General features: G+C 50.4%; 1 protein-coding gene across 2 annotated transcripts in view; it reads right to left on the minus strand.

The window, feature by feature from the left end:
• The window catches only part of PEX14 (peroxisomal biogenesis factor 14), a 152,629-nt gene that overhangs the window by 11,291 nt on the left and 125,182 nt on the right, over positions 1-16,156 (minus strand). For both annotated transcript variants that reach the window (XM_043995745.1, XM_043995744.1), the window contains 3 exons: positions 11,065-11,150; positions 8,553-8,655; positions 7,343-7,440 (listed from right to left, as the gene is read on the minus strand). In XM_043995745.1, coding sequence (XP_043851680.1) covers positions 7,343-7,440; positions 8,553-8,655; positions 11,065-11,150 — 287 coding nt within the window. The remainder of the gene's footprint in view (positions 1-7,342; positions 7,441-8,552; positions 8,656-11,064; positions 11,151-16,156) is intronic.

Genomic DNA, 16,156 nt, shown 5'->3' on the forward strand with positions numbered 1-16,156 from the left:
CTGGGCTGGCTACCAGGCATCTGTTATTTCCTGTTCTCAGACTGCTCCCCCCCCCCCCCGCATAAATCATGGGCTGTAACTCCTGAAGCTGTGTCCCCTCTGCACGGTCAGTTCTCTCTCCCAAGCACAGGATGCGCCCTATTGGCCTTTGGGCCACCATTCATTTGGCTTCTTTGGGGATCATGGTGTTCTGTGATTCACAGCTACAGAGTATCACTGAAGAATACTGGGGTGAGAACGACAACCCCTTTCAGTTATCTTAAAAATCAATCCCTTGGGGCAGCTAGGTGGCACAGTGGATAAAGCACTGGCCCTGGATTCAGGAGTACCTGAGTTTAAATCCGGCCTCAGACACCTGACACTCACTAGCTGTGTGACCCTGGGCAAGTCACTTAATCCCCATTGCCCGGCCAAAAAAGAGTAAAAAAAAAAAAAAAATCAATCCCTCAATGTTTTCAAAACTGTGACCTCTCCAGCACAGATTTCCCCCTTGGGTCATTGGTCATTTTCTCTTTGTGGATGCCATTCCTACTTCTTCACACAGCTCAACAAACAGGGGTCTGGAGTTTTGAGTGAGTCCAAATATGGCGGCTCCACTGTCACTGGCGGCAAAAAGTGCTTTGTCACAAAAAAGCGGACGGATGCTTTGGTTTTCTACTTGTTTGTTCTCCTTCCAGTCTCCTCCAGGCATGTGCCCTTAGGATGATCTGCCTGAGTTGCGTCTCATGCCAAGCTTTCTAAAAACTTGCTTTCTCCTCCTCGATTTAAGCTTGTTGTTTCCCAAGGCAAAACCACCCATTACCCTTCTCTGCCCGCCTCCATGAGAGCTTATATTTGTGGACCCAAACCTCTTGGTTTGGAGATCAAGGCTAGAGGCCCATGCTGGTTGCAGCCCTCCTTGGGCCTCCTCATTGTGGCCACCGCTTCACAACAGGAAATTCTGGGTGTGTGGTGATTTTTCACCATCCATAGGTTGTTTGAAGTCACATAGTAGGAACTGAATAAATGTAGACTGAATGAAAACAACCACATGGGAAAGTGATGGTCATCGTCTATGGGCCCCTGAGCATGATTATATTCTGCTGGAATAGATTTAAATATTTCCCAGTTTAAAAGAAACTGTTTCAAAAGACTTAATTTCCAATCCCTTCCCTGCTAAGAGCAGAAACCACACGGTACACCAAGGAGCGATGATCACACAACCCAACACCCTCCCCCACTTCCTTACAGTGATTCCTGTTGCGATGGACAGAGAACAGGACAGTCACTATAGAAACTTTACCCAAATACCATAGCCAGTTGGATGAAACTGTTTTAAAGGCCACAGGTATGCCTGACATGAGCACACATAGACTCCAATCAACTTCCAAGTGGTTTTTAAATAAACAATTACTGAGGGCTCCCCAGAAGGTGGTCGGTCACTCCTGAATTTCTTTTCTCTGTCCCTTATAACCCTACCACGAGGAGAGGCCCAGACAATTCAAACGAAAAATACAACAGAGTGGTAAGAGACATGAGCTGAAGAGGAGTGAGTGAATACAGGGCCTTACATAGAGACGAGAAGCTCCATAAATATTTGTTAAATAAGCCAAGTGGATCACAGTGTGTCTGACTCTCCTGAAGCATCATCTTCTCTGAGCTTGAGGGTCAGGGTGGTAACTGAGGCCTCACTGCTCAGAGACAGAGGCCCCCCACCCCCTTCTACAGTGAGCACTTCCTTCAGCGCTTCCAGGCAGAAGAAACTGGGGGCCGAGGGGCTTTGGTTGTAGAAGTGTGCACGTGTGCACAGACATACACATATTCACACAGACACATGCATGCATGCACACATAGATATACACACACTCACACAGACAAATGCACATACATAGATGCACATATGTGTGCATGCACGCACACGCGCACACACACACATACGCGCACACACACACATACACGCACACACTCATTTCCAAGCATGTATTCCCACGGGATTCACACTCCCGGCCATCAGACAGGCAAGAGCCCAGGGGCTGCCACTGTTCTGGCTTCTCCAAGACCTTGAAAGCTACAGCAGCACATTAACAAGGGAGCAATTTCTCCTCACCGGCCGGCAAAGGACTCAAATTTCCAAACGCATATGGTGCCAGATGCCTAGGATTTAGAAATAAAATCTGACATCTGGGGCTTTTTAGCCAGTCTCTTTAAAAAACAGTTGTAGAAAACTCACAGCCTTCGGTTTTATGTAGGTTTTTTAATTACTTAAAGCTTCTCTTTTTAATTTTTTACAGTGCTCCAGTAGGAGCTTGCAAGGCAGATATAAAAACTGACATTACAGCTGAGAAAACACAGCTTTTACTCTTTGGTTTATGGGGTTACCAAAGTCTTGGTACACAAGGAGTTTAGATACCCAAACAGCGTGCTTTATATTTCAGTGCCGGAGAAAATGAGATGGGCTAGGAGGATGGAGGGTCCCCCCACCCCCAAGAAAGGGCGAGAAACTTTTAAAGGCTGTTCTAAACCACCAAGCAGAATTCCTGCGCCCTTTCGCTTCTCAAAACCAACATGTGGTTTTCATCTTAATTCTTAAGACCTGAAAACAGTTTTCCAATTTCCGGAATGGCTTCAGGCCACAGGTCCCAAGGATAAGAGAGCTGTGACCATAAACTGGCTTCCATGGTTTGTTTATGGTGGTGCTGCCACACAGAACGTGTTCCCTGAGAAAAGTGGCCACTGGCCACAAACAAGCCCCGGAGGGAAGCAGTGGCAGCTCTGTGTGTGGGATGGGGATGGGGCACCAATGACTGCAAGGCACTGAATGCCGGTGTCAACGCAGCTGGCAAAGTGGTAACTTGGCTGCTTCTCCGGGAGAGGGGCTGCTGGAAGTCACTGCTTGGCTGGATCAGTGCAGGAAGGAGTTCAAGTGCCACCTGAAGCACAGTGTCAACCAACGTCTGCAAAGCACTTGAAGGTCTGTGATGGCACCTGGCCCTCATCACAACAGCGCTGGGAGGGGGTGCTGTTTTTACAGATGAGGAAATCGGGCCTGAGAGGGGTGGAGTAGTGTCAGAAGCTGCACCTGCAGTCTGGTCTTTGGGACTCCGAGTCCAGCGTGGTGCCCACTAGGCCGCCCAGCCTGTCGCGTCTGCCCTTCTCACTCTTGGTAAATACCGAGGAGACAGCAGGATGAGGTGCCAACAGAAGCTGGACCATCCACCCCTGTCCTGGGCTACTTTCCCAGGAAGCTAATTCTGCCTCCAGCTCCTGAAAGCACAAGCCAAGGACAACCAGAGAGAAAGCTCTCTCACATGTGTCAGGAGGGAGAGGAGGTGGCACACAGACTCAAGATGTCCCACCAGTCACCGGGCTGTCCTCGCTCCTCTCAGGCCCCCTTTGGCACTCATGTCCACCATGGCTGAATGCTTCAGGCGGGAGGCCAACATTGACTCAGTGGCCACTGTGGATGTAACCTTGTGTCTCTCAGGTGACAAAGAGAAGATAGGACTCCTGGCCTCAAAGAGCTTCTTCTCACTGGAGACACACAACTGCTACACAAGTAGACTAAACGACAACTCCCGGGCCCAGCGGCAGAGCAGAGAAGGACTGAGGGAGGGGAGAGGGAACGCCAGGGGGACCGCCAGGGGCCGGCGTCTATCCAGGAAGCCTTCCTCAAAGAAGGCAGCTTCCACCAGAGTGAGACTGCCTGCCCAAGGGGCCCACGGAACTACTTAGCTGCAGGTGTAACCCCCACCCTGGGGCAAACAGATACTGGGATTGTGGAACAAGAACCCCCAGAAGGCTGATGTCCTGGCCTGGGCAGAAAGAAAGATACTCTCAGATAGTCAACTGAAATGGATCTGCGAATGTTGAGACCCACTGATCCTCGAGGGACAAGGAGTCCACCCACTATGCTGGAGCCTGGCTCGCTCTCCCCTGGGAGGGTGACCAGGCCATTTCTTCTTCTGATACTCTTGTCTCTTTGATGACAAACTTCACTCTGGCCCTTCCGTGGTGTTCCGGATTTGTTCTGTGTTGCCACCTGGTCGTTGACCCTTGAGTTGTAAAGAGATAATAGTGTGCTGCTCCTCTCAGCGAGGCAATAGCATGGTAGAATCTGGGCGTCAGTGATAGAGGTCTTCAAATCTGGGGTCATTCAAGACTTCTGCAGTTCTCCCCTAAGGATTCCGGCCTGTTCCCTTCCTTCTCTTTAGTTCTGAGCCCAATTCACCCTCTAGCTGTAGCATCTGTCCAAGGTATCTACACTAAAGGACAAGCTCTGTGGAGTCTGTAGCTCTTTGTTTACACAGCAATCATGTTTAGGCGGCTTGATGCTTCTTCCCGTGTGAATGAAAGGTGAAATTCTCTGGTGCGGTTATCAGTCTCCTCCAGGAGGCTCTGAAGGGCTCATCCAGGGCATCATGAACCAAGCACCGTGTCCTCTGCAAACAGGAACATAGGGAGGACCTCACCACCTGGGGGGATCCCTCCTCACTTTGGATTCTGTACTGAATCTCCTCCAGGAGAATGGTAAACACCCTCGGTGATGACTGCAGAGTCACAGAAAAAGGTTCTCCTTGTTGTTTGATCTTTCCAGGAATTCTCTCCAGTTCTGGTGTACGTCTACATGGGAAAGCTTGTTGGGAGGCATTTAGCTCTACTGAATCAAATGCTCTTCTACAACACAAGATGAAATGTATCTGCTCAATTAATGAGAAAGATGAGGTCCACTGTGGGGAAAGCCTAGTGACCCCCTCGCTCCAGGACCTCCCAGGGGCATCGTCTCCAGCACAGGTGGGTGATGCCCCACCCCCTCTTCACTCTCTTTATCATCATACGCGGGGCTGGGCTGTCATAGGCCAAGGGCCACCAGTGACTCTGCCTTGCTTGATGAGGTTCATAAAAAAGAGCTTTTATTTAAAAATAATAAAACTTGGGAGATCTTTTCCACCTTGTGTCCTCTTCTCTCCTCCTAGCTTCACTCTTTTTTTTTTTAATGTATGAGGTATTTTATTTTTTCCATTACATGTAAAGATAGTTCTCAACTTTTGTTTATACATGCTTTACAATTTCAGATTTTTCTCCCTCCCACCCCTCCCTCCCCCCCTCCCCTAGACAGCAGGTAATCTGATATAGGTTATATCTATATATCTCTATACATATACATATAGATATATATATATATACACACACACATATATATACACATAATAACATTAATCCTATTTCTGCATTAATCCTGTTACAAGAGAAAGAATCAGAGCAGTGATGCAAAACCTCAAAATAGAAAGAAAAAAAAAAACCAACAGCACCCAAAACAAAAGAAATAATATGGTTCAATCAGCATCTATACTCCACAGTTCTTTCTTTCTTTTTTTTTTCTTGGATTTGGAGATCCTCTTCCATCACGAGTTCCCTGGAACTCTTCTGTACCATTGCATTGGTGAGAAGAATATAGTCCATCACAGTAGGTCAACACTCAATGTTGATGATACTGTGTACAATGTTCTTCTGGTTCTGCTCATCTCACTCATCATCAGCTCACGTAAGACCCTCCAGGTTTCTCTGAACTCTTCCTGCTCATCATTTCTTACAGCACAATAGTATTCCATTGTATTCATATACCACAACTTGTCCAGCCATTCCCCAATTGATGGGCACCCCCTCAACTTCCAATTCCTTGCTACCACGTAAAGAACAGCTATAAATATTTTTGTACATGTGGGTCCCTTTCCCCCTTCCATGATTTCTTTGGGCAAAAGACCTAAAAGTGGGATTGCTGGGTCAAAGGGTATGCACAGCTTTATCGCCCTTTGGGCATAATTCCAAATTGCTCTCCAGAATGGTTGGATCAGCTCACAGCTCCACCAACAATGCATTAGTGTTCCAATTTTCCCACAGCCTCTCCAACATTTATTATCTTCCTTTTTTGTCATTTTAGCCAATCTGATAGGTGTCAGGTGGTACCTCAGAGTTGTTTTAATTTGCATCTCTCTAATCATTAGAGATTTAGAGCATTTTTTCATATGGGAATAGATAGCTTTGGTTTCTTCATCAGAAAACTGCCTGTTCATATCCTTTGACCATTTCTCAATTGGGGAATGACTTGGATTCTTATAAATTTGATTTAGTTCCCTATATATTTTAGAGATGAGGCCCCTAGCTTCACTCTTACATATTCTCGGGATAACTGCTTAGATGAGCCCCATACCAGACTTTCTTCAAAGCTATTCAATCCTCTCTGCGACCCTCTGTTTTAGGAAGAGATTCTGCTCCTAAGCCCCCAGGAGCATTTACAAAAAGGCTTTAAGGTGCGTGCTTTTCGAATAGCGTCTCATTTGGTCCTCATCATACAGATGAGGGGACTAAGGCACACCCAGGCTAAGGGCCCTGTCCTGGGTCACACGGCTAGGAAGAGTCTAAGACTAGATGGGAACTCTGGTCTTCCTCACTTCAGGCCTAGCGCTCTTTCCATCACATCACCTTGCTGCCAGTTTTTTCTCTAAGAACCCAAATCTGGAATAGAGTACACAGAGGGGCTCTCGATCAGAAAGAGAATCCTATAAATCCTCCTGCCATGGAACGTGCCTAGGGCTAGAAAAACCCAACCTTCAATCACGTTTCAATCAATCTATCGGCATTTATGAAGTACCCGTCGTGTGTCAGGCACCGTGCTAGGTTCTCCCTTTTGGGAGCTTAGAAAGGAGAACCACCCATGCACACACGCCTTTTTGGGCACACCATGCATGCACTTACCAGTCACATATGGGCATGCACCTGAGGAGGGGCCACTGAGCTAAGCCTGAAAGGAACGGGGGAAAGGGCGCTACTGCCAATCTCTTCTCGGCCTCTCTGTGATATTTCTGCTCATTCAACAGAGGGATGTGAATCGGCACGGGACAGGAGGACTTGGAACTGGACAGACCTCCAGAGATCACCTTGCCCAGCACCTTCACATTTAAAACAAGGAAATTAAGCCCACGGGAAGCCAGGGATTTATCTAGGGTCACAGAGAGGGAAGCAGCCGCAGCAGGATCCGGACCTCGGTCCTGACTCCCAAGCCACTTGACCACACAAATCAAATCAGAATCACCCCACCCTCACTGCCCACCCCCAGTCTATGAGCACAGCGCACGGCTCTGCAAGGACTTTCCCCTCCCCACAGTAGGGGTAGAACTGAATCCTATCATCGAATGCCAAGCTGACTCTCCTGTGAGGGCCGCCCTCCTCTAGACAAGCAGTCGACAGATATGGCCACTGGACGACCTGGGGGTGGGGCTCTTTCTGACCAGGCCTTCAGCCTGGTCAGGAGCTAAGGAGAGCGCCTGCTGCATGCAAGGAAGAAATGAACTGAGACCTGCAGTACCTTGGAGGCAGCCAGTTCCTGGGTAAGATCCTGGATTTTCTGTTGCTGCTGGATCAGTAATTCCTGGACAGAGGCTAACGTCGCCTGTAACTGAGTCACTGTGTGGGGAAAAAGCAGTTAGAGCTCAATGAAACTGGCCCGCGGAGTTTCCCATCTCTCCTCAGCTCAGGCTCTCTAATTTATTGAGGGACGCTCCCTTTCCCCCTTATAATTCATGGGCCCTATGAGCAATCTACCTGCACTGCATCTAACCTCCAGTATTTCTAGTTTATCTTTCCATTGTAGAGTTGTCCATAGGCAACAGTATATCCATCCCAAACCTCTCCCTCCTAATTAGATCTGCTCAGGATTTGCTCAGCTCTCCCAACTTCGCTGGTGCTCACATCATTCATCCAGCAGGGCCCCACATGCGCCCTCGTGTAGCAAGCAGAGAATTTCCAGTTCTGAAATAGAATGATTTCCCTTTCCCTCCTGAACCACGCCACCCAGGAACGATGAAAAAGACAAAAGTGGGCTTCTCTGGCTGCTCTCTTTTTCTCCATGTTGCCCTGTCCCCTCCCGAGGGACATGGGGCTCCCTTCCCTGCTCCTGGCCGGCCACCCCCATCCGTCAGTGCAGGGGCTCCAGACAACTTCTAAGGAGCTTGCCCAGGAGAAACTCTGGGCCTGTGCCTTGGGGAGCCTGCCTTTGCTTTGTAATCCAGCCCTTCCATCCTGTAAACAAGTTCACGGAGGAGCAAAGGAGCCCACTGGCGTGACAGGGCACAGCTAATCTGGGCCATCACGAGAGCCCCGTGGAGTCAATAACAGAGAAGGTGGCTGGGGTCGCTGGAGCCGCAGTAATTACAGACTCTCTTGACCCCGCTTTGAATTCTTAGAGGGAAGGGGGGAAAAATCACTGAAAACCCCCCTGAAAACCTCGGAGAAGCAGAAATTAAAAATGAACTTTACAGCCCCTAGAAAGGCTGTCATTTTATTCCCCTTATTAATATTCTGAGGTTGGGAGCCTTTCCGTAAAAACATAATTAATTGAGGCCGCGCCGACAGTAAACAAGCAATTTCAAATTAAACCGAAATGACGGCGGCTTCATTTGCAAATGTGAACAGATTCTCGAGCAGATAAATGAAGTCACCGCACAGAGTGGAGGCGGAGGGTGGGGGGCGCACGCGGGGGGCTCGGGGGGCCAGCCGATGGAGCCATCAGTCTCTACCTGTCTGCGTCATGCTGCCGCTCATCTCTGAGATATTCGCCTCGATTCTCTGAAGCTGCTTCCTGTCCTCCTTGCCGCCCATGAGCAGAGGGATCAGGTACTTCTGCAAGAAGTGAGACAGGTGTCAGCAGAGGCCACTTGCCCCTCACTTCCCACAGACACCCGCACTCCCCTTCCCTCCAAAACCAAGTCTCAACAAACACCTCACGGGAGCTGTCTCAAAGTCAGGAGAGAGGCCAGGCTCAGAACCCTGCCATTTCTGGGGTCTTCTGCCCTACTGGCTTATGGCAAAGTCTGTGGCTATGTAGGGGAAGCCCAGCCCAAGTCTAAGAGCTCTTGGAATAACCTCCGAATACCTCCCCTACAGAGCTGGACTTAAAGGCAAGGACCTCCGACATATGTGAGAGGGTGAGGGAGAGAGACCCCCTGGGAGCCGTGGAAGAGGAGAGGGAAGAAGGCATGGAACAAGAGGAAGGAAGGAAGGCACTGCCAAGACAGGAGGGGGTAGGATCTGGCTATCGGAGGGTGAGCCCCACGGGAAGGTGTGCAGAGGTCCAGGCACCAAGCATCAGCTGGGGACAGAGGACACGTGCTCCAGGTGACTAGAGAGAACACATGAAGAAGAGAGGGAAGAGGGCCTGCCCTAGGCCCCCCCCAAGCACCACCCAGGCAGGTGACCAAGTTCCCAGCATCCAGGATGGGGAAGCCTGCCCCCAACCCAACTCTCAGCTGGCTTCTCTACTGACTGGATGGCTCTGGAGAGAGTGTACCTTGGGTCCACTGAATGTTTCTGTGGCCCAGTACCGCTTGGGGCCCACAATAGGAGAAACGGCAACTTCTCCATTAACAGTTTCTCACTGGGGAGGGGTTTGTGGGAACAATCTTAAGTGAAGCTCATCATTTAACATTCGTCCATGAGCACTTTCGAGTCGATCTTGCAAAGTGCTTTTTCCAATGGCTGGTATTGCTTCTTGCCCACAAGGCTGCTGAAATGTGTCAATGGCAAAGTTACCACTGGAGTAGAGAACTCAAAGTTGGAAGGCAAGAAGTTCTCACCCCTGAGCTGTAGAAGGAGGCAGGGAGGGAGTCTTGAGGGAGGGTCCTCTTATGGATGAAGATTGTTTACAAGGCCCCTGGCTGCAGCAAAAGCACAACCTTTCCTCCCATTTTATAGTTTTATAACTACCTGACACTTGGATCACTCCTTTCATGCATTCATATTTTTTTCCAATCCCCAAGTCACTCAAGCTCTCAAAGACTCCCTTAAAGTGTGCAGAGAAAGCAGGTGCAGATCTGCACTGACGGACGGAGTTCCCTAAACATGTGACGTCCGTCAGTTCCTGGGCCTATCTGCCATCCCCAGCCCACCTTTTCAGCCCCATTTCTCTCTCTAAGGTCCAAAGGGAAAGAGACCAGAACTTACTATCCACGTCCAAGACACATCTTCCTGACCCCATCAGTAGGACCGGTGATGGGGTGCTCGGACAGCTCTCTGACCACTACTTCTTATTTCTTACATGAGGCACTTATTTGAAGAGCCTCTCAGTTTACTCTTCTTTCTGATCTGACCCAGTTTTCTATGGACAACAAATAACCCATGGAGGAGGGTGCTGGCTCTAGGGAGCCTTTGTTTTTGGATTTTGGACACTGAGTCGTCCACATGTGGCACTGGACTTTACTCACACAGAAAGGTCTCTCCTGTGTCTTAGCTGGCCAACAGCTTTCATGTCCTGTGCTGGAGGTACCTTGGGGCTTAGTAAGAGATTTCAGGCTGCACGTGAGCTTCGCTCAACAGGGTTACTGAACATGACTGAGGGGACTCCAGATTGAAGTGTGGTTTAGACTAAGTAACCTTTCAGGACCATTCAGTGATAGGATTCTAGGATGAAAAGTGATCCTGAGTATCTCAGTGCTGGAAAAAGTACCACTCAGAGAGGGGAACAAGCGAGGGGGCAGTGGAGAAAGTACATCGGTGGGAACCGTGCCCCCCCATCCACTCCCTCATCCGGTGTTCTCAGGTGCCTGAATCTCAAAACATAAAGCTGGCTTCCGCCCTTTGAGGATTCAGTCCTTCCTAGGGAATAAGAAATACTCAGAATGACTTTCGAACTGTGGCCTGGCCTTCTCTCTGTTCAACTGCTAGCTCCAAATAAGTGCCAGTCTGAAGGGCGTCTTTTGGTAGGTTCATCAACTTTGAGATCCCCATGTTTTGGCATGAAAACTCTTAGCACATTTATGGCCTTCTCTGATGAGCAGGGTCTCATGTGTTTATGAACAACACTACAGTATTACATACAGCACGAATGGTCGAAGGACATCATGGTTCTGACGACTTGGGCATCCCCAGACACCCGCCCTCTGCACCCTCATGAATCCCATCTAAGGCCATGAACTGCTATCGCTGCGGCCTTCCGTTGCTCTGTGTGGGGGCCGGGGGAAGATGAAGGGAAGGATCACACCTGGCAGCCTCAGAAGAGGAGGCATCTCAGGGTCTCAGCCAGAGCACACGTACCTTGTAGAGCTGGTGGAAGCCAAAGGCGATGCCCGCCATGATGATAGTCAGAGCCCCATAATCGCGCCATCTAGAACCTGCAGGGTCTAATGGTTAGAGGAAGAGAAACACCAGTGAAGACAACAGAAACCGCCATCTCCTTCTAAATGGGGGGCAGGGAGAGGAAGGAGGAGCAGACAAGTGCTGAGAGCTCTTGCTGACCACTGTGCCACCTCGGGAGTCTCTTCCATAAATGAAGGAAGGACAAGGAGGAGCTACAGCCAGGGCCACGACTGAAGGCTCCTGACTGAAACAGCAGCAGTGACACAAAGGAAGGCTTCCTGCCCAGGGACAGGCTGGACCAGGGGACTGCTAGGGTCTGCCATGAAAGATCCCTAATTCCCAGCCCCATTCTAGTCCACGGCAGGGCCCACATGCCAGCGGCAGGGCCCATGTGCTTGCCCTTGCTGTCCTGGCTCCTCTCCACCAGCATAATGGTCAGTGTTTTGACAGCCTCCACAAGCGTATAGGGAACCTTTCAACTGAGTTTCAGGATCAGGCCACATCCCCTAAATAGCAGCCCCTTTGTACTAGTGTCACAAGAAAGACCGGAATCTGGAAATGGATTTGGGAGAAGACAAGAGCTGCCAAGCAGAGGGGCTGACTTCTCCTCCTCACCAAAGGGAACCAAGAGCCCCCCCCCCTTCCTCCCCTGGCCAGAGTGTTATGGCTTCCCAGCCTTGCTCCCCTCCCCTCTAGCACACACCCATAAAGTTGCCCTGGGTTTCCATGAATAATCCAGAGGCGGCGGCAGCAGGATGTGGGCATACACACAGAGGGGGCCTCTGGCCAACAGCCTGACCAAGGCAAATGCATGACCGGAGCCTTCCCCAGGATCGGCAGAGGCGCCACCCCCCCACCCGCCTTGGCACAGCTCTACTCAATGGGCTTCTGCAGAGACCGAGGCTCCATTCATTGATCAAGATGCCTGGAAGTGTCTCTCCTTTGCCACCACACTCGTCACTGCCTGTAGATTTCAGACTGAGGTTTGCCAAGGCCAAACCTGACTAGAGCCTCTCCCATCAAATACTAATTGGACAGCTCTTCCCTAAACTTTCCTCTCAGAGTCTAGAAAACAGCCTCTAAGAGATGCTACCCAACCAGGGCATCCAGATACTTCGAGGTCCCCAGCTGTCAGAGAACAAAGCAGACAGTCCCTGAGATAGCATATACTGACTCCTAGGACCTAAGAATTTCAAGCAGGCTCAGAAAGCATCTGGTCCAACCCATGACTCCCCACCTCCCTGACACCCCCTCATCCACCTGCATTCTTCTCTAATTAGAAAACAATGAGATGATTAGAAAATTAGGGCTGGGCCGGAAGAGCAGGGAAGGCAGAGTTGGCTGGGTCTCTGACCTCCATCTCACACAGTAGGAGGGTCAACTTTATCCTCGGTGCTTCATCCTTGGCCATACTTCTAACAAATGCTCAGTATATCTGCTTCTCAGGACAGTCAGGATTCTGTTGGGCTTCACTCAGGGCACAAGCTGTCCATCGTGTGGGCTTAGGCCAGAGCCAGCGAATGGCATTTCCCTCTGCGGCACGTACTCAGAATAACGAACTACCACCTCCACATTTGTTACTCAAAAATCCACTGAACGCACACACGAGGTGCAAGTCGCCAATTAAGGTGAAACCGGGCCCACCAATCTCCCTCAGCACATTCTTCCAGGCTCCAAGGGGTTAAAGTTGTCCCAAGAAGCAGGGCTGGCTTCTGAGCTGCTCCCACCTTCCAAGTGCCCTGACCTCATGCAGAATTGAGAAACACCTGTAGTTCCTTGTCAGATGCACCCTTCACCTCTCTCATCGCTCCCTCCGTTCCTGTCATGCTCACGCTAAGAACATTTTATTGCCCTCTGGTTTTCATTATTAATGAAAAGGGACCAGAATGATCTTTCCTAAAGTTCAGAGAGTCTATAAAGACAAGAAGCCGAAATGCCATTTTCCTCGTTTTGGAGATGGGTGATACAACTCTGTCTGGTGGCAAAAAGGGAAGGAGAAGGAAGAGCAGGACTGGGGAGGGCTCTCGCTAGCCGGAGGTGCTTTCCAAGGGAAGGAGAACGTGGACTCTGATACAGTGATCTGTTCCTCCGCTCCTTGTCCAATTCAGTTCTAAACCCCAAACCACTGGGATCTCTTCCCACTCCCCCCCATCCCTCAGATCTCCAAAGGGAATCTGGAGGATTCCAATCAGGGAGGCCACAGAAAACACGAGCTTTCTCCCCGAACCCCAGGAACTGTAAAGAGAGCTGCAGAGGCCAGGCCAGCAGCAGGGAGCATGAACTGTGAGCACTGGGAAGACACAGGCTGCCCCGTCTTCGGGGGATTATGGCGCCCCACAGAGAGAAGGCCGAATGTGGTCAGGAGCTCTGGAAGTCTCACGGCTCCAGGTCACCCATGGGAAGACCTCCAAGCCTGAAAATGACCCCAGAGCCTGGGCAGGGAGGCCAGAGTCAAAGAGCAAGACAGGAGGAATCTGCACAGCAAAGCAGCAAGACCTTGACTTTCTATAAGGTCTGCACAGGCAGTGCTAGCTGGCTTCCAAGTCAAAAAATCCTTGAAAAGGAGACACTCAGGATTTCAAGGAGCTACCAGCAAGAAGAAAAAGAAGATGGCCGGGCCACAGCTAGGCCCCATTGCTGGTTAAAAGGCTCCTTCCTAAGATGTTTCCTTCCTACCAGAGCCCTCTCCTGATCTCCCCCCTTACTTGGGTTCTTCAAACATACTTCACATTTACTCAGCATATGGTCTACACAGACTCAGCAGCTGTGTACACATGCATATACACTCCCAGGCGGGCTGGGACTGTCACACTTCTGTCTGTGTCCCCAGTGCCTAGACAAGTGCCTGGCACTTAGCAGGCCCTTAGGTGCTTGATGAAGGAAGGGAGGGAGGGAGGCAGGCAGCATTACATACTGTAGTATCCCATGGGCAATATTCTGCTTTGAGTCCTTCTGGATTCCCATAGAATCCGGGGAGAATATTCAGAGCTGCCCAAGGCCTTAGGAGGCCACCGGCTAACAGCTCTCTTCTCATTTTACAAATGAAACTGTGCCCCCCACCCCTCCACAACGAAAACAAAACCAGGAAGTAGCAGAACAAGAACCTGAACCCGGCTCCTGACTCCAAGCCCAAACTTCTCTCTCCGGTGACCTAGCAGTGCACAGACAATGACAGAGCAGTGACAGAGCAATGCACACAGTAAGTGTTTAATTAACATCTGCAGAACTGAACCGGAATAGGATCTGGAAAACACTGCCAGTCGTGGCCAATAAGACTAGCCACGCTGCCTGTGACCTTGGGAGCAGAATGGAGAGCCCTCAGTGCAGCTGGGGTCAGGAAGACCTGAATTCAAATCCTACTTCAGGCATGTACCTATTGGTTGGGTGACTCTAGGCAAGTCTGCCTCTGGTTCCTCAAATGTAAAATGAGGATCATAACAGCATCAGTGTCTCAGGCTGTTGGGAGGCTCGAGGGAGGTCACTGTAGGGTGTTTTACAAGCCGGCTGTCATCATCACTGTTACTGGGGCTCCTGGAAGCCTCTTCTTCCTGAGGCTCCCTCCCCTCTGAAGCCCTGGACTCTCGCCAGACTTAGCCGAACGAGTTTACTTGGACGCTGGGGCTGATTGGTGCCCCCCGATCATGTGCCTGATCATGCCACTCAAAAACAGCCAAGAAGCCTCCGGATTAAAGACCTCTTCTCATAGTACAGACATTGCACGGTTCCTGAAACACGCTCCCCAGCCTTACACATGGCCTGCACAGATGGGGGTGGGGGGCTGCTCCCTGCCCACTCCCCTGGAGCTGGTGCTCTACCTCACCCACTGCAAAGCCACCCCCAGTGGCCCATGCCTACTGCCTTGGATGGGCAGGGTCCAGGAGGGCCTTACTCCATGCCACTGCCAAGATCCAGAAATGGTGCTAAAGACTTGAATCTGAAATACACGTGCCATGTAGCGGATGGTGGGGGAGCTATAGAGGAGCATGACTAGGGGCCAAAGGGGCTTCTGAGGGTTCCCGTGGAACCCCAGCCACTGGGGGTTCTGTAGTTAAACAGGCCCAGGATTGTACATGCCACCTTAGGACAGGCAGCCCCCTGGGCCCGTCTGGAACAACCCCGCTAAAATGTGATGGGTCCTGGACCCAAGTCCACCTGCCCGTTTGTAGCACCTTTGGAACTAAGGAGCCCATGCAATGTCATTGCAAGTCATGCCCTGTTTTCACAAAACCCATGAATCATGTCCAGTGCGGGTGTTCCCTTTAGTGCAAAGTGAAAGTTACGTGTTAGAACAGCAGAGGCCTCAGCTCCTTCCTGCCGTTCCCCAAATGTGACCCTCTCTTCCCCACCACTGGACAGGCTGGCCTTCATCCTGAAGTCAGAGCTAGAATTTATACAGCACTAGAAGGTTCAAAGTGCTCTATATGTGGTCTCATTTGATCCTCTGACAACCATCGGAGGTAGGTGCTACTATTATCACCATTTTACAGTTGAGGAAACTGAGGCAGGTCGAAGTGACTTGCCCAGGGTCACCCAGCTAGCAAGTGTCTCCGGAGGATCTGAGCTCAGACCTTCCTGCTTCCAAGGTTGTTGCTGCCTCGATGCTCCCTTCTGTCAGCCCCTCAGAACCTTTGGCTTCACCTCCAGCACGACCATCTTCCTGATCCCTGCCACCCCAACAACTAGCTGGTATTGTTTATCTTGTATCTACTTCTGTAAACACAGACATGTCCACTCCCCTGACAGTCCATCAGCAAATTGAGGGCAGGAATGGCTTCATTCCCTGGACTCTGTATCCCTAGCATCAAGCAGAGAGCCTGGGAAACAGCAGGAGCTTAATAAATGCTAAATGGATGGAAGATGGGTCAAGTGAGACAGTCTATGTGAAGTACTTTGCAAGTCTGTTCCTATTGCTATTAGTGCTTCGTGGTTGACACACACGATCTCATACAGTCTTCCCACCCTCCCTGGGAGGCACAGAGTGTCACCATCATGTTCCAGAAGAGGAAACCGAGGCTCTGGTGGTATCACAGCAGCAGATGTCTAGATCCCA

Source organism: Dromiciops gliroides, chromosome 3 (genome assembly GCF_019393635.1).
Source record: "Dromiciops gliroides isolate mDroGli1 chromosome 3, mDroGli1.pri, whole genome shotgun sequence".
NCBI lineage: Eukaryota > Metazoa > Chordata > Mammalia > Microbiotheria > Microbiotheriidae > Dromiciops > Dromiciops gliroides.